Here is a 26409-nt window from a genome sequence, read left to right as displayed (position 1 = left end):
TTGTGGCATTGTTCTGAATTCAGTGTTTGTCTTGGTTCTGCTTGGCTCGGTTCAAACCGTTCGTAGTCAGCTCTGGGTTTCCAACACATAACTCATTGTTTGAAATGAATTTCAAACGTCATCCCCCATTTTTTTTCAGCTCGCTTCCCAAAACTGATAAGCTTGGAGCATTTTCTGGTGTAAAATTACCTCCTAAATTCCCTATATCGGACATCATACTCATCCTAAAATGGCCGCAACATTTTTCTCTCTTAAAAGTTTATTCTGTCCCTTATCATAGTGCTAAGAAATATTCCTCCTCTACATATTTATATTCTTTGAGCAACTGTTCAACAATTACCCCTCTGCCCAATTGACACAAAATCTTTTCTTTCTCTTTTTATTTGTTTCCCCTTACCCTCACTTCTCTGTGATGGGTTTGATTGAATGCAGAATCTGGTCTTCCACTCAATCAAAATTCAAAGTCAATCATTCTTCTCTAGTGAGTCCCTGTGTTGTCACAGGGACTCCACACAGTGATGCTACCATCTATTTGAACCTTGACAGAACAACCCTGAGAGAAGAATGAGTTTCTGCCAAAGATAAAAATTTAAAAATTAAATTGTGATGGCAATCTTTTTCAATACATGAGATACAATTACTGAAACTGATGCTTATTCTCAATTTAATTTGGTAATTGCAATAAAAAATAAGCCTTATTATTTTTCTAAATCATCTGAAGTTTGAATGAAATGCCGATGTGTAGGAGTCATTATTGGTACCAAACTGTTTTACATTGTGTCACCACAACCCCTCTTGGGCTCCATCTTGTTTTCCATTCTTCCAATTAGGAGGCATTTTTGCCTCATTTTCAACAATCTTTGTCGACTTGTAATTGTTAGACAACAACAGGAGAGAAGATACTTCAAAGGAGCCTGTTGTTTTAGACAAGAGCACACATCTTCACAGACACACACCACCTTCATGCACACACATATTCAATACCTCTACCACGGTGCAGAGTGAAACTACAGAGGCACTGGGATGGCAAGATGAGAGCTCAAAGGGTCTGTTACGTTTTGATTTGTGTGCTAAAACTACACCAATGGGGATAATTAATGTCTTTTAGTGTTGGGGTTTCAAAATGTGCCATAGAGATATAAGCATTGAGAAACTCTATTGACCACCATAGCAGTAATGTGTGAATTTTACTGGGTTTTGTATTTTTACAATAGCACCAATGTGGACACCGCAGGGCGAAAAGTTCAATGTGACTTTTGTGTACCTATTTATCTTGCAAAAATATGCGACTCGTAGTATGACCAGAAAGTCGCTGCAGGGTGATTCCCATGCGAATTAACCCTGGTTGCATTTCAAAATAAAATCTGAATTGGTCCTTTCACACTGCAGGAAAAATATGGACAACGAAATACGAATTGACCTGCAGTCTGAACATTGACGTACAAATATTACTTATAGAAATTACTGTTTAACGAGAAAAAAAAATAGCTGTCGAAAAGTTACAAAAGTAAAAACTCTTGAGACTACCGAGATACAATTCATCAATTGGTTCAGTATTTCATTTTTGGGCAGATGAGCAAGAATAAATCGTTTCCTTGGAAAAATCCATTATTTTCTCAATTTCATCTCGTGCAAAAAAAGGGTTTGAAGATTTTATCGGCTTGTTGAAAATCATGCGAGTCCCTCATTGACAGATTGACGACCTGTCACTGTTCAGAAAGATTATGCCTCATTTAACTTCTCAGCATTCGAGACAATGCGCACAAGATCACTACAGTCAGTTGACAAATTGCTCTATTCAATGGGCTCTTTTACTTATTTGCTTTCATTGATTCGAAGCAGTTGGCTATGTTCAGTGAACAACAACTTGAAGTAATAAACACTTTTAGAACGCAGCCTGGTATGCGTGCGACCCAATTGACTAAAAGCTTCATAATAGAGAAACATCCAGATATACAAATGGATTTTCGTGGCTTAAAAGTCACGGCCAACACGTTCTTCCACACCCAACTGAACTATTTCATCCTGCCTCATATTTGGTGCTTTCCTTTGTTCCTTTTGTCATCCATATTTTCCACTCATGCTTCCAAAATCTTACGTCTTACTCAAGCACCGCACCATCATCACATGTGCGCCTTTGAGTCTGTCTGCGCTCAGCTGCTGGTGAATATTTAATCTGATGTTAAATAACACATTGTCAAAGAATCACTGCCTTTGTAATACATTTAGCCACAGAGTGCATTTCATCGTTTGTGTTGCAAATGTGGTCAGCCTGTATTGACTTTCCGGCGAGAAATGAGCTTTGGGTGGAAAAAAAAAGCCAAAACCCAACACTTTTGTAATCTTTTGAAGCTGCAGGACGTGGCAGATGCGTCTTCACTCTGGAAGAAAATTAGATACAGATATCAAATATTCACTGACAGGTATGCTACATGTATTGTATGTACAACTGCAGGCAGACCGTCAATAAACTGTTAAGACTATATAACGTAATTTTATCATATAGAACAGGGGTAGAGATTCTATGGCTCAGGAGCCACATGTGGCTCTTATGATGGGTGCATATGGCTCTTAGCTAAAATATGGAAACCAATGGTGAGAGAGCCGATTCCCGAACGCACCAATAGGAACGTCAAGTCGGGTCTGTGTCATTGATTTCATTGATACACATTGAAATCATTGATAATCATTGATTAGGAACAGCGTGACAATGTTGTCAAAGGAATTCAGAGAGTTTTTTGTAATTTAAAAGTGATAAAATGACTGCAAAATTGCATATATTTTAACTTTTAAATTGAGTATGGCTCGTAAGGAATAACATTTGAAAATAGGAATTGTTTATGGCTCTATTTCAAAAAGGTTCCCGACCCCTGATATAGAATATTAACTTCATGTGTGATGGTTGTTAAATCCAGACTGCAGTAGTTTAAAAAAAACGTAATCCTCTCGAATTGGATCAGGATCTCAGGTTTTGGCCACGTTAGACTTTTTTTCTTCTTCATCATTTTGCAAGTGGGGCACCTGAGTCTCAACTGAATTTTATACAGTGCCTCTGACTCCAGCACACCTGCAACCCTCTCCTCAGGATATTCCACATGGAAAATGGATGGATGACAGAATGTTTTTCCCAACTTTCGAACACCTCCCTTCTCCACAAGATTTTTTTTCTCTATCCAAACCTGTCAACTCCTCCATCTAGTCCAATTCCTGCTCTCTAGTTCTTTCAAATACTTTCTCCCTTCCTCTCACTTCACCCTGGTTGCCAACTACTTTGCGCACTGAAAGAATTCTTCTTCTTCTCGTTACCCACTTCCATGCACGTCATTAAAAATGCGTCGACTTATTATGGTTGGGTAGAATTAGGTCATGTCGACAGTCAGGCAGACGGATGATGCTGCCCTCACGACCTCCCGTGCTACATTGCCTCGTCTTGCCTTCGAAATATAAAGTGCTTCTTACCGTACGCTCCTCTTTTCTCCCTGTCATCCTGAGGTTACATTTCCGTTGGCCTGAGCTACCTCCTCTATCCTCTCCATCACGACACACTCATGGAAAAAGGACGGATTATTCTTTGTCTCTCCTCATCATACCTGTGCTATTTGGGCTACCTTGACTAGAATCACCATATGTTAAACCTAAGGAGGTTGGGTTGGCATATGGCTCGATGCACAATTAAAAGTAAAGGAAGCTGAACCTTTTGCTGGCCTTCTTTTTTTAAATGCTTCTCACCAGCTGTTCACCTCCCCTGTCTTTTGCTCACATCATTGCTTCTTGTCAAAACAGATGCTCCGAGATACCCAGAGGTTGGTGCGAATCATGTGGGAAGGCCAGAGAGCAAATTGTAAACATTCTCAATTCCTTTTAATGCGCTACTATGCATTATACGTGCACCCTCAATTCTCACTTTGAATCTTGGTGACACCAAAGGCCAAACTTTTGCCCATTTAACGAAGGATTTCGAACTTAACTATACAATACTGTATTTTCCTTTAATCTATTTAGTTTGGTGTAGTGTTTTTAACATCGTCAAAACTAACACTTTTTCTTCTTCTTCCTTGCACTCCTTCCCACACCTTCTCATCTTCATGTCTATCCATCTACTAAAAAGATCTAAGTCGTTCTCATCTCTTTGATCCTCACTTTCTTTATCTTTTCATCCTGGAGAAGAAGCTTCAGTTTTGCTGCTGAAGTCAAAGTCGCATGTGGCTGAAATCCGGGTGCGGCTTCATTTGAATGTTCTTACTGCCTGAGTTTTAAAGCAAAAGAAGATTCTGACATTTTTTTAGAACACGACATAGCATGGCCTTTAATTGTTTTCACATTTGACTCAAAATTCAGATGTAATGATCTGTATCTGCCTAAAATTTTGAGAAAATGTGGATGGTTGGTTCTCTGTACAGTCAAAATTTCATCCAAATATATCCACAACTCAAAATGTTTAGTGTGTGGGTGTGAAAGCATGCGTGTGTGTTTTGATTTAATGAGTAGGCACATCAACAGCTTTTTTGCAGTTGATTAAAAGCAGCAATAAGTTTATCCGGGGTTGTACTTTCATTTATAGCGGCCATTTAGCGGTCAGGTCAAATGTTGAATCAATGTACCAGACATGTTTTGATATCCAGAGCTTTAATTGAGCCATCATTAGAGTGGACTCAGGAAGGGGGTTTGGATGAGGGTCAGGGCACCAACTGTTCAGATCTCTTCACTCAGCATTCTGTACGATTTGTTTTTTTTTTCCTTCTATTAACTGGTGTGAAATATATTTTTTTACCGTTTATGTTTAACATTTCTTCCCACGTTATATATTTTTTCACTACGATAGCAGAAAAAGTGCCAGAGCGTTTCAATTGCCTCTTGTGAATGAAGGGAATTGAAAGGGAACTCATCTGCATGCTCGAGCTGCCGCCATGATGTAACAACGCATATCTATCACATTCTGCGGGGCATCATATTCCTACGGATTCATGACCCTGCGTTGGAATTTCTCCACAGAAAGACAGACACGTGCATCTGGTCATATACTACACACACAGCTCAACTTCCACTCTTACACAACGGTGCTCCATTAAAAGCTTTTGAAGCAGGCTTACCAAGAGTTGTTGTTAGTCTTTAAGAGATATGCCCTGCCATCTAAAGACAGAAAGAAGCAAATCAAATAGTAAGGACTCAATTAACCAGAACTACAGTTTGCCGTTTCTACACACTTCTAAATCTGCAATGGATGTTTCCAACCTCGTAGATACAACACATTCATTCAACATCCTATGGGACTTCTCTTTTTGATCGATAGATCATCCGAGTCAATGGGATTCCGGCTGGAGCAGCGGCTTCTGTAGAGTGATCGTCTTCTTTTAAGCTCACTCAGTTGATGCGTGTTTGAGGAGCAGAATTGGTTGTGGGAAGAGATTTTGCAGTCTTTTTAAAAGCGGGACCTTCCTCAATGTAGTCCTTACAAGGTCATAGTTTGGCATAGATGGTAGTACCAGTTCACAGTGAGCTTACAGAGACATTTGTTTTCTGTAGTGTTCGTATTCATAGAAGTCTATCCCAACCTACTTCCACTGGGAGTAAAACTTCAACTGGTTGCCGGTCAATCTTAGAAGGTTAATTCGTACCCTACATTTCCTTTCATGGATTACTGTCCTTTTACTGACCGAGGATCTGACTCATTCTGAATGACAATATAAGCTCCGAGGGATTTATATACTGAAAGGTCATTTTGATGTTTATAATCTCTGTACATGACTGTTTAGAATCTTTAGTAAGCATCGTGTTATTGGTTAATGTGTTTGCCTCTCAAAAGCTCTGCATTTGGGACTAAATTTGGTGCATTGTGTGGCAAAACTTTTGTTCTGTTATTAAAAGAACACTTTGGTCCAGCCGATCCTTGAGTTTGCATTTACTTCCCTGCACATGGTTCCATCTTTACTCGCTCCGTGCTGTGTAAATCTTAACACAGTGTCTTTCAGACAGAACTCACTGTAGCAGTGTAGTGACTTTTTTTCCCCATTCCTCTTTCGCCATCATTCCTCTGACTCGCCTTTCTTTCTCTCTTACTCCATCTTCCACATATCTGCTTCTCTGCCATCATTCCTCTCTTGGATCAGACAGCCAAAGCTGCCAAGCTGCCGGAGGCAGGAGCAGACAGAGGAGCCGCTCTATCCAACCTTCCTCTCTGGAGAGGCAAACTAATGCAGTCACGCCAATCAGCTTTAAGCACACAATTATTCACCATTTATATCAGCTCCTTGTCTTCGAAACTTATTCCCACACTCGTCTGAGACCAAGCGCACATGGCTTTTCAAATACTGATTCATTTGTTGCTTTAAGTTCTATGTGAATGATACTGTACTCTGGGCATGCAGAACTGACCCACTGCAACTACTAATGACAGACCCTTCAAAGCATTTAGTCCCTTGGTTCTGTGGTGTATTCTGATTGTAATCGTTCCCAGTTTCTATAAAACATATTCTGTATCGTCCCTTTTTGTTCTGTTTAAGTGTTTGTGTTACAGATTAATTAAAAAAAGAACTCCTATCACAGGATCTGTCTAGAGATTAAAATACTTAAACATACATTGAGCTCATTGATCCTGGCAGTCAAATCTAAACACAATCTGCAACTAGTCTGGTTTGCCACTTTCAGAGATTATTTTATACAATTTTGTTATTCATCGCAAGACGCATTCGTGAAAAATCTTAACTTTTCCAGATTTTTTTGCTGGCATTTCTTTTGAATAATCACCGAGCCAATGACATTGACTTGGTAGTAATTTTAAAAAGAACCCACCAGTAGTCTAAAGAGGCTTTTGTCTTTTGACTTTTGTGTTTGTCTCACACTCAGAAAAGCAGATGCATGAACTCGATTAGTGAACTCGAAAGAGCTTCGCCATTATAACTGATGTGAGTTGAAGTTGTAAGGTGAACAAACCGCCCGCCCACTCACTTGCTGTCTGTTCAATGATAACAGTTGTTGAGCAGCATTAGGATTTGTTCTCCACGTGAATCGATTCTAATCACATCATCGCGCGGTCCTGACTGCCGCGACTTTCCCAGGGGTTTACTGCTCCTCACCGACCTTTTTTTTTCCCCTCTTGGCCCACTGTTTTCTCTGTCGGCCCCCTCCTTCCGTCTGTCTTGCATGGTCACAGGAGGCTGAGGACAGTTGATGCTAATTACACACAAGCCAGGATTCTTCATAGGTCACTTGACGCCTTTGGGGGATACATTAGTGATGAAGTCCATTTAAAAATCATAGTGTTGCATAGCACCATTGGACTGAGAAAGACTTGCGGTGTTCAGTGTAATGCCAAAACGTGGATTGTCCCAGTGTTTCTTGACCTTTTTAAAAGATATAGGCAACATGCATTATTTTACTCTAGATAAGTCTCACTGCCAATCACAAAACAAAAATGCCAGATAACAATTTGTGATGACCTTGTAAAGATAGCCAATACTTTCCAGGAGAAGTGAGTGGTCCAAATGTTCAGTCCATTTTGTTCATTTTTCAAATGTGACACACAAATAGCGCACCAGTGTTCAGATAACGTTCTTGACCTTTTCCTGCATCAGAGATCTTATGTAATATGCTTTTTCTTTTTCTTGCTGTGGGTCTCTCTTGTGTCGCCTCCCGTGTATGAACAAAAGCTCAAGCCAACGCCCAAATTGTGCACTCGGGCGCCGCCTGCAACGTCAAAGACGATAACATCAGTGAGAGGATCTACACTATCAAAGAAGGAGACACGCTAATGCTTCAGTGCATCGTTAAAGGACACCCGAGACCACAGGTGAGCGCCTGCATATGTTGATCTGATTTTTCTTTTTTTTAATCTGTTTTTTGGCTCATCCTCTTGGAAAGACATTTAATGAAAAGTAAAGATTACAGAAGTTGCCTAATGGACGCTGATAGTAATTTAATTTTGAAGATATTTTTAAGGATTTGGCCTGTAGGACTTCCTCAAGCACACCTAAAACTTAACAACTACTATGAGTTCTACGAACCATTTTTCCAATGTTGTTGCATGGGTTGCAGTCGATACTATTTGCATATTTTTTTGGTGTCTGATATTTCCTTCAGTAATGTAGGAATTTTTATGGTGAAATCAACTCATGGCAGAGGATGTGATTTCTCCTCACTATTTCAGGGACAAAAATGAAAAGAATATTTTTTTTCCTCCCGATATTATTTACAGGGTATTTTTTTAAAAATTCAGTCTCAATTGTAGTAATGCGCTTAAGGGTGCATTTTAACCTTATTTTTTGTGGACTTTATTGATGTCATCAAAACCTTAGTCATCCTATTTTCTTCCCCCTTACTGGGCCTTGCATTTCTATTTACTAAGTACTACAAACATTTTTCCACTTTGTGACTCTTTAAAGCAGCTTTCAGTTAACACTTATGGGCCATTTCAAGTCTATCTTGAAAGCAACATCAGTGATTAACTCATTTTAAGTCAAGTTGAAAGAACAAAATATTCACTTTTGGAAAAACCAACATGAATCACTGGGAGTGCTTGTGGTCATGTTAAAAGAAATAAAGGCACCTTATACTTAACCACTGCTTCAAGGACACCATTAGTTTGTCTTGTCAGGCCTCGTTATGTCAAATGAGCATTTGCTATGGTGATGCTTTTACCAAGTAAATGTCAAACAGACCAAAAAAATCAACACTTCATATTGAAATAGAAAATAAAATGAAATTGTGGCAGTCTCAGTTTCTCTGAAAAACTGATGACTTAACCATTGATGGCTGGATTTCTTGAACAAGGAATGTTGTTTTCACAATAACTTGGTCTTACATTAGCAAATATAGTAAAGCCTGGGGTATGATGTTGCTGTTGTCAGGATGCAGTAGCACCTCTTGAGAAACTTTTAGGACAAACATCACCTTGTAAATGTGAGCATCTTGGTGTTTCACACTAGTGACAAAACATGTCCTAGCCTGCCTCGAATACATATCCAAACACAAAATTGTGCTTAATGTGTCGGCACACCTGCGCTTAAGTTTTGTAGCTTCTAAGATGGACACGGAAGCCATATCAGTTTTCCAGATGACATCCTTTTTGCTCTTATCCATACAAAAGAAAATCCTCTCGAAAAGCCACTGACAGATTCATTCTATCCACTTTATCGCTTCACTAGAAACTGGCCCTGTACTTTTTAAGGCCGAGCTGAAGAGAAGTGATGAAGAACAAATGAATTTACACTGCAGTTTTATGGGTCAGATATGCTGGCTTTCTTCCCAAGACATTTCTCAGTAAAGACTCCAGATGTACTTAATGTTATGAAGAAAAAAACAACACTTAAAACTAGAGACAATAAAGCAAACCACCCACTCATTCTTGTAATGCATTTACATGCCTTTGAACTCCATTTTCAATAAACGTGATTTTTCTGGACCCAATAGTTCATCAAACAATACAGTATCAGGAATGGAGCTCCAACAAGACTCTGAAGTACATTACAGTATTGCTAAATTAGTTTTTGTCCTGCTAAAATAGTTTTGGCTTCCCTCAGCAGGCATTCATTCCTTCATTATAACATCAATAACTAATTCAAACTTGTACAAAGCCGTGACAGTTAAAACAACACCTTCAAAAGAACAGATTTTTTCCAAAAATCATTAAATAGACATACTTAGATGTGTGGGGCCATTACTTTATAGTGTGCCTGACCTTATCTAGTAGTTTTAGTCAGCGTTTTGCTTACACTGAGCTATAACAAGTACCAGCTTATACGTGATTTTAACCTCATGACAAAAATGAAGGCAGTATGGTGTATTTAACCTCTTTGATGTCTTACCAACCCCCAACATTGGCAAAGATGGACGGTAAACTGTTTTGCACATATATATGACTCATCTTCACGACCAATTCGCACCCTTAGACTCACTCCCCCGGCAACAGATGACTTCTTATCCATCTTGATTTTCAAAAAGAAAAGAAAATGTAACTAAGCTCTTTCTTTCCCAAAGGAATTAGAAGAACAGCTACTATTTAAAAGCACATCAACTTCAATGTGACAACACATTTTTTTTCTCCGAGAGCCCTTAGCTTTAAATTGTTCTTGCCATGGTGCTTGCTATACTCGTCGACTACATTTTGTAGAGAATCTGTGAAAACAAACCACTGTTGTTAAAGGGGAGGGGCAACAATCTGCTTTTCTAAGTGTAGAATGATGAATGAAAACATAAGAGATGTTTGGTGGAAACATCTGGTGTCCTGTGTTGAACTCCGGCAGTATTTGGTCTATTCTTTGTCAGTTTGTGAGTGTGTGAGAGAGCAAGAGAGAGAGAGAGAGAAATCTTGAAGAGGGTTTGTGTGTTTTGTGTGGGTGTGTGTTAGGTGAGAAAAGCAGTGTTCCTGGCGGGTGCATGTCCACTAGCATCATGTCAACATGAATAAAACACTGCCTGTGTGTTTACCCCTTGTACTTCTTGTTTGTGTTTATGTGTACAAAGTGCGTGTGCGCAAAATCCCCTTTTCCAGTCTGCAATATTGTTCCTATTTGTTTTTCTTCTCTAAAAGATGGAATGATAACTTTAGTAAAGGTTAATTGGTAGTTGTGGTATCAGTTATCTGGATTGGACTGTTTGGTGGTTGTAAAACCTGTATTGGAACATCTATGCAGCAACATACATGAATAACATGTTTTTATAAGTAAAATTATGATTACAATGTCAAAAGATAAATGACAAATGCAGTGCCTAGTGTGCCTTCTAGTCAGGAAGATTTTTTTTTCTATTAAATTAAACCCGATCATTCGGGTTGTCACTTTTAGTCTGAAAATTACGGTATAGTCAAATGATCATAGTCATTTTAGCTATTACAAAACCCTTTGCTATAAGGTAAGTAAACTGTCATAAGGGAACAATGTTTAAGCTTTTGAGGTTTTACTTTTATTTAAATTCAGGACTATAAGTATGTTTCCTTTTGACAGATACGGCATAAAAATATCTAAATGCCCTGCAATTGCTAGGTGACCAGCTCATGTTTTATTCTTTCGAATAAACCTAGAAAATATGTGGTTTAGAAAATGGATGGATAATATTCAGTTTCCATGTACTGTATGGTCATCATTGTGTTTCCTTTCTGGTGTAGAACTACAGTGCATCATATTGAAATTTGTTTATTTTGCTATATGTGTATGAGTACAAGCCTTGGACAGTTTATGATGAAGAGAAATCTGTACTTTACGCTCAGATGCATTTCCAGAAAGAAAACCTTAGGGGCAGAGACAATGAAACCGCATGATTAAATCTTCGACGTATAAGCTGATAAAACAATATAGGGAGATAATGCAGGTAACCGCAGGGGAAAATAAACAACTTGTATTATTGCTTTTACTATTGCTCTTTGTTAGTTTCTTGCCCTGACTGTGTAAAATACAGTGTAAAACCTAATGACGCGTAAACGGTTCGTCAATCACGGCCATGTCAGAATCAGTACATTTCACTTACTATTACTTGATGATAGGTAAAAAAATTATTGTGTACAGACACAGTATAATGTTAGGCTGTCTGTATATTTGACAGCCTACCATTGCTCAATATGCAGCACTATGATCAATAAAAGACACATTTGACCTGGTTTTAAATGTTTTACTACTGTTCCACATTGCGTTGATGCCGTTTACAGTAAAACCAGATTTAACTGACCATTACTTGTAAAGGGTTTGCGGTCATTTTTTTTTTTTTTTTTTGCAACTTGGCGGCCACAAGACGCATTTTTGTTCATGTACCCCAAGCTATATACCACAGAGAAGAGAAAGTTATAGAACAGAAGTGATGAATAGTTGTGCTGACCTCTGTGCTGCTGTTCTGTGTAGGATAAGCACTCTGCAGCATTCTCAATTGTCCACCTTTGGGCATACTGAATTTCAACTGCACTCCGTCAGCTGTATTGATCAGGGGATACAAGTCACCTGAGTCTTTTCTTTTTCTTTCTGTTTTTTTCTTCAACTATTGGCAAATACTAATTACCTACAACACAAAAATGCAGAAAAATATTTTAAAGGGCATTTTTTTTGGGGTCAAGTTTCTGATTCTGCATTATTTGTACGTGGTGAAAAAAGGGTGATTATTCCTAAATGTAGTCTATACAGTTAAGTAATTGATTTTATGTTTGTAAGGCAGGAGAGCTAAATTTAATGTAGTTTGTGTTGTTAAAATGTAAGCAATCTAAATAATAACTCAGATTATTTGTAATAAAATACAAACTATCTAATGGAGTTGAATATGCAATGTACCATGTACAATACGAAGGCCAGTAGGAATAATGTTTTTAAAAATATTTGTGTAGTTTAAATGAATTAGAATGTGTTTATAAAATGAATAAGAATTAATACAGTGGCCCATACAAATTCACAAAAAGTGCAGACGTGCAAATATCTTAATGTAATGTAAACACCGAAAAAAAAGCTCTCAAAATTGAAACAAGGTGTTTTGACCTTGGAAAAGATTTACTACACCTGATGCATTTTAAGCATAGGCCAGATGAGGAAGATGGAAAATATAGAACATTCAAGAGCCTCAAAAGTTATACAAAGTTGAGTTCAGATATTTAGCTCACTTCATACCAGAAGTTTATATTTGCCTGTGGGTGCTGGTGGTCTCACAGTCAGATGTGGCTGGTATATTATTTATGACAGAATTCCAGTTTATCAAGAGCGGCCTCATAATTCTATCTGTATTCAGCCATCAGAGAGGCAATACGCCAACAAATTTGTGCCGACAATGTTTAAATGAATTTATTGATGAAGTGGCATTGTTGTTAATTTATTAGCTAGTAAGTGGTTCCATTTCATTGGAGATTCTTTAATCCATATTCCCTGGCATTGCAACAACAACATGCAATGTTTAATGGCTCTTTTTCAGATAAGAAGATATCTTGATTAGAGATTCTCTCTTTGTGGCCTCTATTCTTGCATTCTTTGACTGAGAGAGCCCCCCGTTTGCTTTCACTCTTCCCTCAGTTTGAGAATCCAATTTAGGCAGGTGAGGGCAGCCCAATTCAGAGCTGCTTTGGCAAGAATGAGGCTGATTGAGGATTTGTCCAGTCCTGTATCAGGAGTGATTGTTTACCTTAGCTGGAGCCAGATGGGATTTAAACAGTCAGCTTCGTACAGCCAAAAGTATTCCTCTTTTTGGCTCCACCCATATATTTTTCCATTTTTTTCCATTTTTTTCTCCCCTGTGCTTGGTTTCAGACAACTGTAACTTTATTTCAAGTAACCACTTGTATAAACTACAGTAACACGAAGAAAGAACAAAACGCTGCACAAATATTTCTTATTCACCGTGTAAGCCAATACAAGAAAACAAAGAAAATAGATGAGTGGGATGTAAAAGAGTATTTTTAAAACAATGGTGGAAGAAAAGATCATAGGAATAGTTAGAGTGGTACAATGTAAACAATGCGAAAGCAGTGTAACCTTCTTAAGACGGAGCGATTAAACTTCATTGAGTTAGATCACAATGGAAGGGAATAAGAACCCATACAAAGGTAAAGTAGAGACATTTCGGACGGCAATAAAAGAAATAAAGAATGCCGGGAGAGTGTCGTAAAAAGAGGATGAGAGAAAAAAGGTGGTCGAATGAACTGAAAGAATCAAGGAGCAATATAAACTGGTTGGAAGGCAGAAAACAAAAGACAAAACATGAAAAAAGAACTAAGAAAGTAGTCTGGTAGAGGAAGTTGGAGGAATAAGTGAAGGAAAGATGTGAGGAGAAAAGAAAAAGTCGTGAATGCCAGAAGAAGCAAGATCAACTCATTAATAAAAGTAGCAATGTTACAGAAACCAAAGGAAAGGTGATTAAATCACATTTATTCGAAAGACGGAAAGAAAAAGGAGGACATGAAGAAAATATAGTGGTTTGTGGTCACCAGAGGATGGCAGATGAACAGGGAAGAGATGGCAACAGATGCATGGCGGTGATAAAATTGATGTAGAAAGGAGAGAAGAAACTGAAGGATTAGTAGTGGTGGACAGAGGACTGAAAGAAAAAAACCCAAAGAAAATACAAAGACTTTGAGTAAAAGAAAAAAAATGGCATGCAGGTCATTTTTGCATCGTGAAAGTGAACTCCAAAGACAGCCAAGCTTTTAGTTAACTAAATGTTTAAGTCGCACTCGACAACCTTTTGTTACACACACCGAGACGCTCACTCACATCGCCTCTTCAAGAACATAATAGGACAGTAAATGGCTTTTCTGAAAGTGATTCCAACTTACTTTATTATTTATTCATGGGTCTGCTGGTCACTGCAACCTTGAGCCCACTCTGTGTATGTATGGCTGTGTGTTTGTGTGTGTGTCTGGATGTATGGAGAGGATAGTTGGAGCTACCAGCCATAAAAGAGAAAAGTGGTGAGGCAGAGAAAAGAGAGGGTGGGCTGCGTGATGAGGTCTGCGGTTGGGAATGTGGGTTTGGATTTCCGTCCTTGAGGGGTGAGTGGAAGGCAATCGATGGTGAGGATGAGAGCCGGCTGATCAGGTGGCAGCGTTGGGCTGCACAGCCACTGAGTGGCTACATGACTTGGACATAAACAAGGTCACAAGCATGCCCCTTGAGTGGATGACAGTGCGGAGAGCGAGAAGATAAGGAGTAGAGATGGAGTGCATGTTCAACGTGTGAAAAAGGCTCAAAAGTCAAAAAAAACCCTCTGCATTGGATGCAAATGCATACAGTGAAGCGTTTACAGTTGAGAGACTAAACCTAAAAGTTCTTTGTGAATAGATATAAGTGTTTTATAGTAACACAAGGCCATAACTTTGCTTTAGATACACAATTTTAGCTTAGGCTAACAAATTATGTAAACTGTTAGACACAGGGTAACTTGTACAAGGGCAGTATAATGCTGATTGGACCACATAAATTACATGAAGTTATTGGCTGCCATTGCTGACGCTATATTAAACGGCAACTCTGCTTTGTGGCAACATTTGTATGGTGTTAATGGGGGCATAATTATAGATACTTAAGTTCATTAAAAATCAAAGTCTGACTATATTCACCAGTAAGTAGTTTTAGTCAGCAAAATGTTGATGCACCCCATCACGGCATAAAGAGTGCGTAGTGGATCGTACCTTCCCGTTTGTGCGCCATTTAATATACCCCTGCCGTTTAATATACCCGGGTAGATTAAATAGGGAGGTATATTAATCAGCAAAATACGGTAAGGCAAAAATGGGACTCCAGTGCGTCATTGATATATATTTTTCCTCTTCCGGTCTATTCATTGGCTGATGTGGTTCAAACTCAGGTGTGACTTGTAGTCTGAAACCTACAGAAATGCAGTTTTTGTTTTTCTGAAACAGACAATAAAAATATATCAGAATACTAGTTGTATTCAGAAAATAAATAAACTAGTGGGTGTAATTAGCAAATAATGAGTACAAATTTAAAATGCTTATGAATTACGATGTCCCATTGATCCCATTAGTTTAATACATTGGCAAATGACACGGTGATTCCCTGCACTAAAGTCACACTAGTTATGCAGTTAATGCAAGTATTCCCATTCCACAATGGTGGCCAATAATTTGCCAGGTTTCATTAAGCTGAACCTAAATGAACTTGACATCTACATTTTTTATTTTATTTTTAAATACCTGTACAAACTTATAATTAATAAGATTAAAAAGAGTAAAGTGCTCATGATGAATCTTGCACAGTGTAAAGGACTAATAGGCTGGTGGAAGTAGCCAAGTGGAGAAGGTGAGCTGGCAAAATACGTCCATTATGTTCGCCGTTGCGTGTTTGACCTTTAGGAAAAAATTTCAAACCCGTGAACCGATAAAAGTACATCATTGACGTCAGTGGAAAAAAGTCCGGCAGGGCTCTATGCTTTGCTTCCAGGAGAGATAATAAGCATCTGAGTGAGGTGGAATATCTGCTGCTCAATTTGTTCACAAAAAGCATGTCCCCAATTGCTTGAAAGATATATATTTGCCTGTGCCTCATTATGATTCTTAAATGGGCCCTTTAGTACAATGTGGTTTGTTTGTGAGGAGAATATCACTTTTTAAAAGTGTATTTAAGAAAGTTTTCATTTGTATCATAGCCCGTTTTAATTTACCGTATGTTCACGACTATAAGGTGCACCGCATTATAAGGCGCACCCTCAATGAATGACACATTTTATTTTTTCCATATATAAAGCATACTGAAATTTAGGGCGCTCTGTATATTTTGGAGAAATTGTAAGACTTAAGTGCGCCTTATAGTCGTGAAAATACGGTATCTGAACAGGCTACTACATGGTGTTCGATCATAATGTCTTAAGACTTGGTGAAGGTACATTTTGGTTCTTTGATCAAGGCTACGTTGGTACGTTATGTTCCAAATAAGCAGAGAAAATTCTGGGGAAAAATGTTTACGAACACAAGGATGGTCATTGAAGTAGGACAGCATGTGCATGTTAGACAGGAGAAAATTAACAGGATTGTTTTTTATTTACTCCATTATATGGGTGATTTTTGCATGAGAATTTCATCATCCCAAACCTTAGAGGTTTTTATCATTAACTGTTTTCTAGAAATACAGTAATTTTGGTGTTAGGCATACTGTAAATATTCTATGTATTATTCTATGAGTTTTTTTTTCATTTTAATGGAACACCTTAATGTTTTTTTTTTTTAAATGGGCAACTTTTCTCGACCTCGTCTAATTTCTTTAGTGTCAAAAATCAAATTAAATTGACAGATGAGTGCAAGTTTTTGAAACGTGTGAGTGAAAGTGTTAAAATGAGACTTGCTCAGCCTTGGCAACCGTATCCTTGACTACCTCATGTGTAAGGGAATATTAAAATCAAGCGATAAGAAGTTTTAAAAAAAAAATGCAAACATTCTATAGCACTGCAGTCATTTCACTCCCCTCGCCAGATGTTGAAACTGCAAAGTAAAAATAAAATGTAAATGAAGACTGTATTTAAGTCTAATTTGAATCAAAAAGTATGGATCATTCACCTTAAGATAATATGCATTCACACGCTGTCAAATTCATTGCACTGAAAGAAGTAATGTTGTAATCACTTATTATTAGGGTATCTTAGCAAACCAGACGCCTAAGGAAAGTCAAGAAGAATGGATAGATGTAGGAAAATTAAAATAATAAAGACATTCTTTTTTAGACATTTTAAATATTGTTTTGTAAATTCAAATGTATTTTTTTAAGGTAAATGTATAACATAAAAACTTAATCAAAGGCATTACATCACGGTTAAAACCTGATGATTCCTCAGCGTCCTGTAATCTCATTACAGGTACGGAATCATATTACTGTGGCAGAATGACCAGTGCAGTCATTCGTATTGTATGACAAGGTTAAAGAGATGGAAGGCGTGTTTAATATCAATGAGTCAGCTTTATTGAGCACCGTACGGCCCTACCTTCACTCAATATGACCAAGTTGTGTTATTCTTCTTAAAAGATGGATTTGAATGAATACACATTAATCCCATTACAAACCTTCCTTGCAAGATTCTAATTGTTCACGGAATAATCCGTATCCTACATCCCTTTAATATTAGGCCAATTCTAGTCAATTAAAAGCCTGAAGAAACTCATTTAACATTAAAAAAACAAACTATTGTGAATCAATATAATTAGAAATACCACCTAGGCAAGAAAAATACATTCTTATCGTCTAGATGCACTCACCTGAGAATCCCCTGAACCTGCAAGTCAGTCATTCAGTTGAACTCATGACAATACACCTTATTACTGACTGTGTACATACTTCACTCAGCAAAAATTATGCAGCCTCTCTGCTGTAGTAAATTCAGTTTCTGTGCATATCTGTAGCGGTGTCTCTGTGTGTATTTCTTGTCTGTGTGTGGTTGTGCACCCGCGCCAAGTAGTATTCCCCGATAACAGGATTACCATCTTAAGCCTATTCACGGTGAGTGAGCCAGCTGGATGGATAAAGCACTGTATCGTCGACTCCGCTGGCATTACATCAACAAATGCATAAAAGAAAGACGTAGACGTAGTAGAGAACAGGCATAGCAAAGCTTTTAATGGGTTAGTGAGGGTGAGTAGAAAAGATGGTGAACTTTGTAGCACACCAACTAACCACATTGATACTGAGGGCTAGTGTGATGAAAGATGTCAGACAGGGAGCATATTTGATTCTTAGGAGTGAGATAAGCTTCTTTTTTAAATGGTGCATTACACTGAAAACAAGCATGACAAGGCATAAATTAACGAACAGAAAGTTGAATTCTGATGCACATTAAGATTAAAAATTGCCAGTGGTCAGTTGTGTATGTGCTCCTTGATCCTAGTTTTGCTCCATAATTTGTTCTGATGGGCAATTATTTGCAAGGCTACTAGATTATCAATGTTTAATTACAGATATGTAAATGGTGGATCTAATCGGATTAGGCAAAGATAAAGGGTTTCGACCTCTGTGGACCTCGTTGACTTTGTCGGAATGTCCTTGAGTGGCACAATACCTTGTTGCGTGGAATTTTCCAGCATAGATCATCGATGGCGGAATGGATTTCTGTTAAAATGGAGTTTACTTGCAATTACTGAGATCATTTTTTTTTCCAAGTCATGTTTTTGTACTCTAAATTCAAAGCAGGTGGCTTAAAGGACATGGGTGAGACCATTTTGTAAAACTTGGTGCCAGATAACAGTCCTAACAAGAGGAAAACTCTCTTTTCATATATGTTGGATCTTAATAACCTTAATTTGTCAAGCAGGTATGTTTAATTGGACTTTTAAGGAGGAGAAACCGTGTGCAAGATATTTCAAGTTAGATGGACTTAAATGGTTTTGTAAGTTTGGGGCTTCAAGTCGTTAAGACATACGTTTAGTGACGTCAAATCCGACTATTTTTTTTTAACTGTGCAACAGTCAATGTTACTTTAGAACTCAGACCTCATGTGTTGTTTAGTCATGTTGACAGCTTGCACTTTGGAGCAGGCCAAAGAAGTCTGACAGCAGTTGGGCAATATCTGCTGGATCCTGTTGTGATGTGTCACTCCGAAGGGAGAAGTGAACAGCTCGCAGACAGATCAGCAGGCAAGAAGCTGTGCATGCGTGTGCGTGCATGGCAAGACAGATACATTTACATCTCGGGACAGAATGTCGGAGGGAATCAAAGTGCGAGAAGGGCAAAGAATGATGATGAAAGGTAAAATGTTGAGGGTAATCCACACAGATAAAAAAAGACAAATAACTCAAAGTGATGCTTATTTGCCAGCCTGTCAGTATAGTGGACACACCTTTGCCCTCTGGTGTCTCTGAAGTAGAGTGTAGCGAATGCATAAGAATAGCAAAAGGGCTCGACATGGAACTTGTAGCATTTTCTATTTTGCTCCGTTTAATTCGGTGCTTCTTAAATTATGTCTCAGGGGTCTCGGTTTGATATCAAAGGGGAAGTCTGTGACCCTTGCCAAGGCCTCTCAACCCACTTCTGTAGGGGGCAGCGTCACTCATTGTCGCTATGGTTTTTTTGCCCCATGCAAACAATATGAAGAGCATAACATACCTTTGAAAGCCATTTTTTTTGCACAGTGATGAAATGTGGTTCGAGATGTAGATTGGAGACAAATGTTACCCAAAACCTGATGTTATCGTCAATTGCATCATCAGATTGTAAAGAAGAACTTGACATAGCACTGGTGTCATCACCTATAACGTTTAACAGCTCCCCTGTTAGGCTTGCATTTCGCTGCCCACAAAACGGCGATAACAGTCGCTTTGTGTTTTCCATGGCATTTTTGAAGCACATATTTCAACTGTACACACGTTCTGGACATTCTGGAACCATTTATGGACTTTGCAATTGATGAATTGACAATCAAGAAAAATCAGCAAGTTAATCGGCAACTGTTTTGATTAGTCATTAAATGCTCAACTCATCACAATTACGCCTATTGCTAGATGAGAATTTTTTATACATTTGTAAACTTGTAATGAGCAAGTCGTGCTATTAAGAGCTGGATTAGGTTATGTACTTTCCCCCTGAAGGCCTATGTCTAAAATGAACTACCCTCCACTGATCAAAACCATACCTTGCATATTTTGTCCAACCCAAGAGTTATAAATGTTGCAATGCACTCGGAGGAAGTTTGGGACTACAATCCTATTTTGGAAATTTCTGATTGCTTATCAAATATTGTTTAATACTTAAAATACTCCCTCAATTCTCCACTCTGTGGTGTTGTGAAAAACATTTTCATTTTTAAACTTACCTACCTAGAATGGCTCCTGACAGCATGCCTCTCTCCAAAACACATTTTATGTCAAGCCATTTCTAGACTGCCTCACACTCTAAAAATTATCTGCTTTTAAAAAAAAAAGCGTGTTTCAACAAATGCAAATGTGGATGTCTTTCGGAATGTGCGTCATTCAAATGAAGGGTGATTTATGTCTAATAGGGAGTGAGAGTTGAACTTTGCTTTGAAAGAAGACAAAGGAAGAAAGAAGTCACCAGACATTGAACGGCTCAAGACGGGAGAAAGCGTTGAAAGACATCCACTTGGATCCATTCACAAGGGACTGGCGTGCACATGCTAAAAAAATTGAGAATAGGCTAGGCGATAGAGGTCTGAGGAGGCAGCGTGCGTGCAGGTGATGGCATTCAGCTGCTGGTGTCATAGCCTGACAAAAGCTCCTCTTTTGGCTGTCTGTCATCTGCATCACATTTAAGATCTCTTTCATTCACATTATCACTTCACCGCTCCACTGTATTTTCAATTCATCCCCATTCCCGCTGGAGGACCTCGCAGTACCTTTTTCTCTGCCCGTCACGCAGATGACAGGCGTGCTCTATGTCCTACACTCGCTTTTATTCCCGCTCTTCCTTACACATAAAACACACTCACAACTCCAATCTGTGCCCACACACTGTCTTTTGGTCAAAAAATGCTACTCTACAAGTACAAGCTACTCTAAGTACATATACAATTGACACGATTTTTAAGACGGTCCTAAAGAAGTTAGCAACACATTTACGGTATGGACTGGCATATCTTTATTCGTGTTACAGCTAAGATGTTTTTAGTATTACTGGTTGGAAAGACCCTCTCAACGCCATTTTATTCACAGAGCAACCTTATTGGAAAAAGCAATGGCCTAAGGCAATTGGGTTTGCTTTTCTCTTATGCAATGAATAGCTCAATTGAAAAGTAAAAACAAATGCCATTGTTTTTTCCAATTTGTATTTTTTTGTCAGCCAATGACAAAAAATGGCATTGTTTTTTCATTTTGTGGTTGTATGTTACAAAGAGTAAATGTCAATATACCTTCATATTGTTATTTTTTTATTTCTTCGTTTATTTTTCTCTATATTCACCGGTTGATTTTAGTTTTTTGGGGGGTTTTGGCACTCATTTTATACTCATTTTTAATGAGAATAAATGCATACAAATTACAAAAGGAGCAACAACTTTAACATTTTCAAATTTACAAAGCTACTATTCACTATAGTACATCCACGGTAAAAATAACAAGTAAAGTCACTAATGCATTGAAAGGCTGAGTTTGGTTCATTGCTCACCTTGACCAGTTTGATCAATGGCTGAGTGCCTGATTTAAATCCTTCCCACAAACAGAGCTGAATAAACAGACATGTAGCATTTACATGGCCCCTGATAATCCACTAATCCATAAAACCATTTTCTTTAACACACACACTCATGCAGTGACTTTGCCCATTATCCTTTCTGACCTCCCAAACAGGATATAGCTGATAGCCTCCAAAAAGGGTGACAACTGAGAGAGGGGTTAATAGGATTATTGGGATGTACACTCGCATACAAACACACAATAAGAATACAAGTCAAACATGATGAGTTTACAAACTCATGCATTTGTGTGTATGTTTGCGCTGTGGATTTACTCAAGGGTGCTTCATGCTTCTTGATGGCATAATTCAACCGTGAAAACCCTCATTGAGTTTGTCAGAAATACTGTTCATGGTTCTCGATGAGTGTAATGGAGGCCACACATGATAGGCTGATTTCATCTTTGAGTGGTATAGAAAGAAGTTTAATTTGTGAGTTAAACAATAATGATTTTAAGACCATTTGATATGATTGACTCCCGGTTTTAGCCCTTTTATGAAGATACATTGACATTCTGGTCATCATTGGAGATGATGTACATTGAAAAATGATAAATACTGTTATTATTGGACACATTGCTCCAATGCAAGCCCACTTAGAAGAGTTGAAGGTGCTCCCCCAAAAGCTAACCTTTTTCTAAAGCCCTTGCTGGTTACTGTTGAAAAAATTACCAAAACCTGGTCTAAAAAGGCTCAAAATGGTGCTGCTTTATGTTTCGACAATTTAACTGTCTGTATTATATTCATTTCTCTTTGTTAGTTGGAGTGAAAATACTTAAATGGAGCATTTTTTTCCCCCCAGGTACGATGGACAAAGACGGCCGGCAGCGCCTCAGATAAATTCCAGGAAACGTCAATCTACAACGAGACACTACGCATCGAGAGCATCCAGAGGGTGCAGGGTGGTCGCTACTACTGCAAAGCCGACAACGGGGTGGGGGTGGCTGCCATCAAGTCCATCCGTGTAGATGTGCAGTGTAAGTGAACCTGGAGGAGGAGCACTCCTTCCACACATAGCTGACTCTCACTCTAGCCATTCCCGTGACTTAGGTAGCCATGAAGGAGATGATGGTGCGATTGGTTTGCAGAGAGAGAGATCAAAGACAGATTGTTGGTGGGAGAAGGGATTTTCAAGTGGGAATGGCTTCCAAGGAGTATCTGATGACTTACTGTGGAGAGGATGAAAAGCACGGCGGGTGGATTGCTGGGGAGACAGATTCATAGATCAAGTAGTATTTCTGTTTCTGGAAGCAAAGATAAGGGGGGTCAACGCATGAAAAATATATACCTGGAGGAAAAATCCAAAGATAATGTGGGTATGTGTGCACCTCAGATTCGGTTTAATTGCCACAGAAAAAAAAGGGTCAGATACTCCTTGGTCAAATGTGAAGTCAGTTGAACTTGAAAAGTAAGTTTTACATCAGTTAGTCCGGACAGTACGGGCTCCCTAACCCAATGCTTCTCCGGTTAAGTTCAATGGTGAAGTTAAATTGGTTTAAATTTGCAGGAACTGTGTTTAAGAATGCCCCAACTTTATAACTGTATACATAGTGCCGACAGAAGTTAACTAATTGGCTGCTATTCTTAGTTAATTGATATATTTTTTTGACTCACTTGGCCTTTCACTTATTTTATAGTGTTCCCTTTTCACTTTAATACTTACTGCACAATTTGAGAGGCCAAATCATACATTCCCTTGTTTTTGCCATAGCGCAATTTTCTCTGCTGTTAATTAGTGGGTTTCAATAAAGCTAATCCACAAAATTATACTGTAGATATTAAGACAAATGATAGAGTTATAAGTATGTTTGGATTGAACTACTGAGAAGCTTTGAGTGTTGTAGGGGCCCCGTGCTGTTGCTTGTGTCACTGCCCCACTGTCCCAGTGAGCCAGGAGCCAGGTCATGGCATCGGGTTAATATGTGATCATTTGCCATACACCCACCACTACCACACTATTCTCCTTATTTAGTTCACTATAGCCATTTTTTGCCCTAACCAGTTCCTCACTATATCGATCCAGTCCTCTAGATCAGGGATGTCCAAATTATTCCACAAAGGGCCACATTGGGTGCAGGTTTTTGATCCAAATGATCCAGCACAAAGTTTAACCAATGAAACTACTTCTAAAACAAGCAGGACCTGACTGCCATCAACTGATAACAGTTTGAAGACACTGCTTAGGTTAAAATGTATCCTATTCAATGGTTGGAATGAAAACCTACACCCTCTGCGCCCCTATTGGACACCCGCGCTTCAGATAGACCTTTTAAAACCCGATTTTCTAAGAAAAAAAAATCAATTCCGTTTAGTTCATTTACTAACTTCATCGTGCCCCCAATTCTGGTATTTACCATCAACTCTCTTAACCAAATAATTTAACCTTCACACTCTCACTCGCAGACTCGTCGTTCATCCATAACCCTTACTTAATGAGAGCCCCCCACCCTCATTGTTCTCAGCCTATCAGCTTGTCCCCGAGCACTTGCATGGCCCTCTCACATGGGAGCTAGTAATTGCTGAAGTGCCAGCTTGTTTTGTCGGCGTAGTTGCGACAGGTCTTCTGTGAGACTAACCAGCTCTGACAGCCAATGCTTGTTCAATTACTCCTCCCCCCGAATGTAGGGGTCAGATCCAGTTGTGATCTGCTTCCTTCGGTAGTGGAGCTATAAAACAATATAACAATTAGCACAGGCAGTTAGGTTAATAGAACAAACCAAAGAGATTCCTCCCGGCAGAGAACAATAGAAATAGAGGAAATTCAGAAGACCCAAAATATGATCATTTTACAGCATAATTAATCAAAACTAATTTATACAGTACCTGTAGTTACGCCACATCTACACAATTGGATGCCAAATCCTTATGGTGTTAAGATATGTTTTTTCAAACTAACAATTTGCCTTGTAAAGTAGTCCAGCCAGGAATTAGCGGAGAAAAAATGTTGATTCTGAACAGTCATAATCATCCGGTGAACAAATTCAATTATGTTTTATGTGGCCATAGAAAAAAGACCTAAATTGACCCTGTGCAAAGTACCTAAATGCAGTCATTCATTTTCCCTACCACTTATCCTCACAAGGATCATGTGGCTAGTATCCCACCGAACACCCTGATAGGTTTGTCTTAACCTCTGTGGAAAGTATTTGAATCAGTGCAAAATGTAGTGATTGCAGAGTCCTGTTGGGACTCATAGAGTAAGGATATTTACAACACATAGAATAAGTAAGGCTAACCTAACACAAGGTTGACAGGAGTGTTTTGTGGTCTTGCAAGGCCTGTAGCAAAATGGAAAAAAAGTATACTAATTAAACTCAGTAATTTGAAGTAATTAATTGTTGACAATGTAAGAGTACCTCGACTTCAATTTAAAAAGAAAAACATTCTGGCATTCTTAGTTTAGACTTGGCCAATTAGGAAATGGATCAATGTTCCAAAATGGAGGCATAGTTATTTTCAGAATCCTGAGAAAAGCCAAAGCAATTGGTTGAGTGTCTGGCAACAGTTTATGACCAGTTTAATAGTGAATCATCATTCAGTATAGTGCCCGGTAGAGTACTAAGAATCTTTTCAGTTTCTTTTTTTGCGAATGCAAAACTCTTACCGTTTTAAACACTTTTTTTAGTAAGGTAATAAATGATCCATCACTTTCAGTCAGTTGCTCTCCATTAATTTATATAATGCAATCAATGTGTCGTCTATTGCGGATTATGTCTAAAAGCATCAATTTTGCACGCATGCTCATTGAAACTTCCTGCCTTCTTCGTGGCAGAATGAATGACTAAACTATCTCAAATTGCCTTTATGTAACATAAAAGATGAACTTTGATTTCTAAAGGTGTCTTAGTGCAGTTGAGAAGAGTGAGGGTAAAATGTGGCTTATTGGTAGAGAGAACTTAAAATAGCGAGAAATGATGAACAGAAAAAAAAATGTGTCCAGTATTCTGAAAATGTACTTTCAGGCCAAAAATAATGATAGCATTTCTCGTAACGATATCTTCATTTCAACTTTTTATCTCAAAGCTAACATGTACTGTTTGCAATCTGTGCTCAATCACTAGTTTTGACCCCTAAATATTCAAATGCTTAAATAGCTATTCAAAATTCAAACCATACATCATCTGCCACTCTCAAAATACACACACACACACACACACACACACACACACACACACACACACACACACACACACATACAAATTCCTCTGCAGCTTTTGGGATAAACTAGCTCGTCACCTGATCCATACATTTCACTTGCACTCCGCTCCTTCTGCAGACACTTACCCAGTTTACTTTAGACTCTTATCAAATCAGATCACGGTTATCAACCAGATGACCTATGACATGGAACCCTAACAACTGAGACAGTGGGGCAGTGTGCAGGCTAGGGTTAACTCTGTAGTAGCCTCTACTGATAGGATGGACTTGGTTCAGAAACCCAACCAGCAATAACCATTTAGTCTGGGTGGAGTAATAATTCTGTATGCATAATTGGGCCAGAAGTATTGGTTTCTATCCTCCCAGGTGACACCCACCAGGTAAGTGGCAGTCTCCTTTGACCAATGATTTTGAATGAACTCATTAACGATGATGACTAATGGACTTTGATCATGTCGCATGGCTGCGTTATGACAGAATTGATGAACCCAATGATATTTCCCAAATGCCTCCTTGGCTATGTTCTATTCATTTCTGTCAATCCAGAATGTCCTACTTAGTCATGTAGAGAGTTTTAATTGAATGCCAACTCCATCACATTGAATATGGTGACAGCTTAATGAACAATTTACTGTATGGCATATGACGCTTGAGTAAACCGTGGTTTTAAGGT

The 26409-nt window shown here is 38.6% G+C and overlaps 1 protein-coding gene across 6 annotated transcripts in view; it reads left to right on the top strand.

Moving 5' to 3' along the window:
* mdga1 (MAM domain containing glycosylphosphatidylinositol anchor 1) overlaps positions 1-26409 on the top strand; it is a 212743-nt gene that overhangs the window by 22940 nt on the left and 163394 nt on the right. For all 6 annotated transcript variants that reach the window (XR_013325792.1, XR_013325790.1, XR_013325791.1 and 3 more), the window contains 2 exons: positions 7647-7786; positions 22381-22555. Coding sequence is in view for 3 of the 6 variants with exons in the window: in XM_077712583.1 (XP_077568709.1) it covers positions 7647-7786; positions 22381-22555 (315 nt within the window). In the remaining 3 variants the exon portion in view is untranslated. The remainder of the gene's footprint in view (positions 1-7646; positions 7787-22380; positions 22556-26409) is intronic.

This window comes from Stigmatopora nigra, chromosome 3 (assembly GCF_051989575.1).
Source record: "Stigmatopora nigra isolate UIUO_SnigA chromosome 3, RoL_Snig_1.1, whole genome shotgun sequence".
NCBI lineage: Eukaryota > Metazoa > Chordata > Actinopteri > Syngnathiformes > Syngnathidae > Stigmatopora > Stigmatopora nigra.
This window is presented reverse-complemented; position numbering and strand designations above follow the sequence as displayed.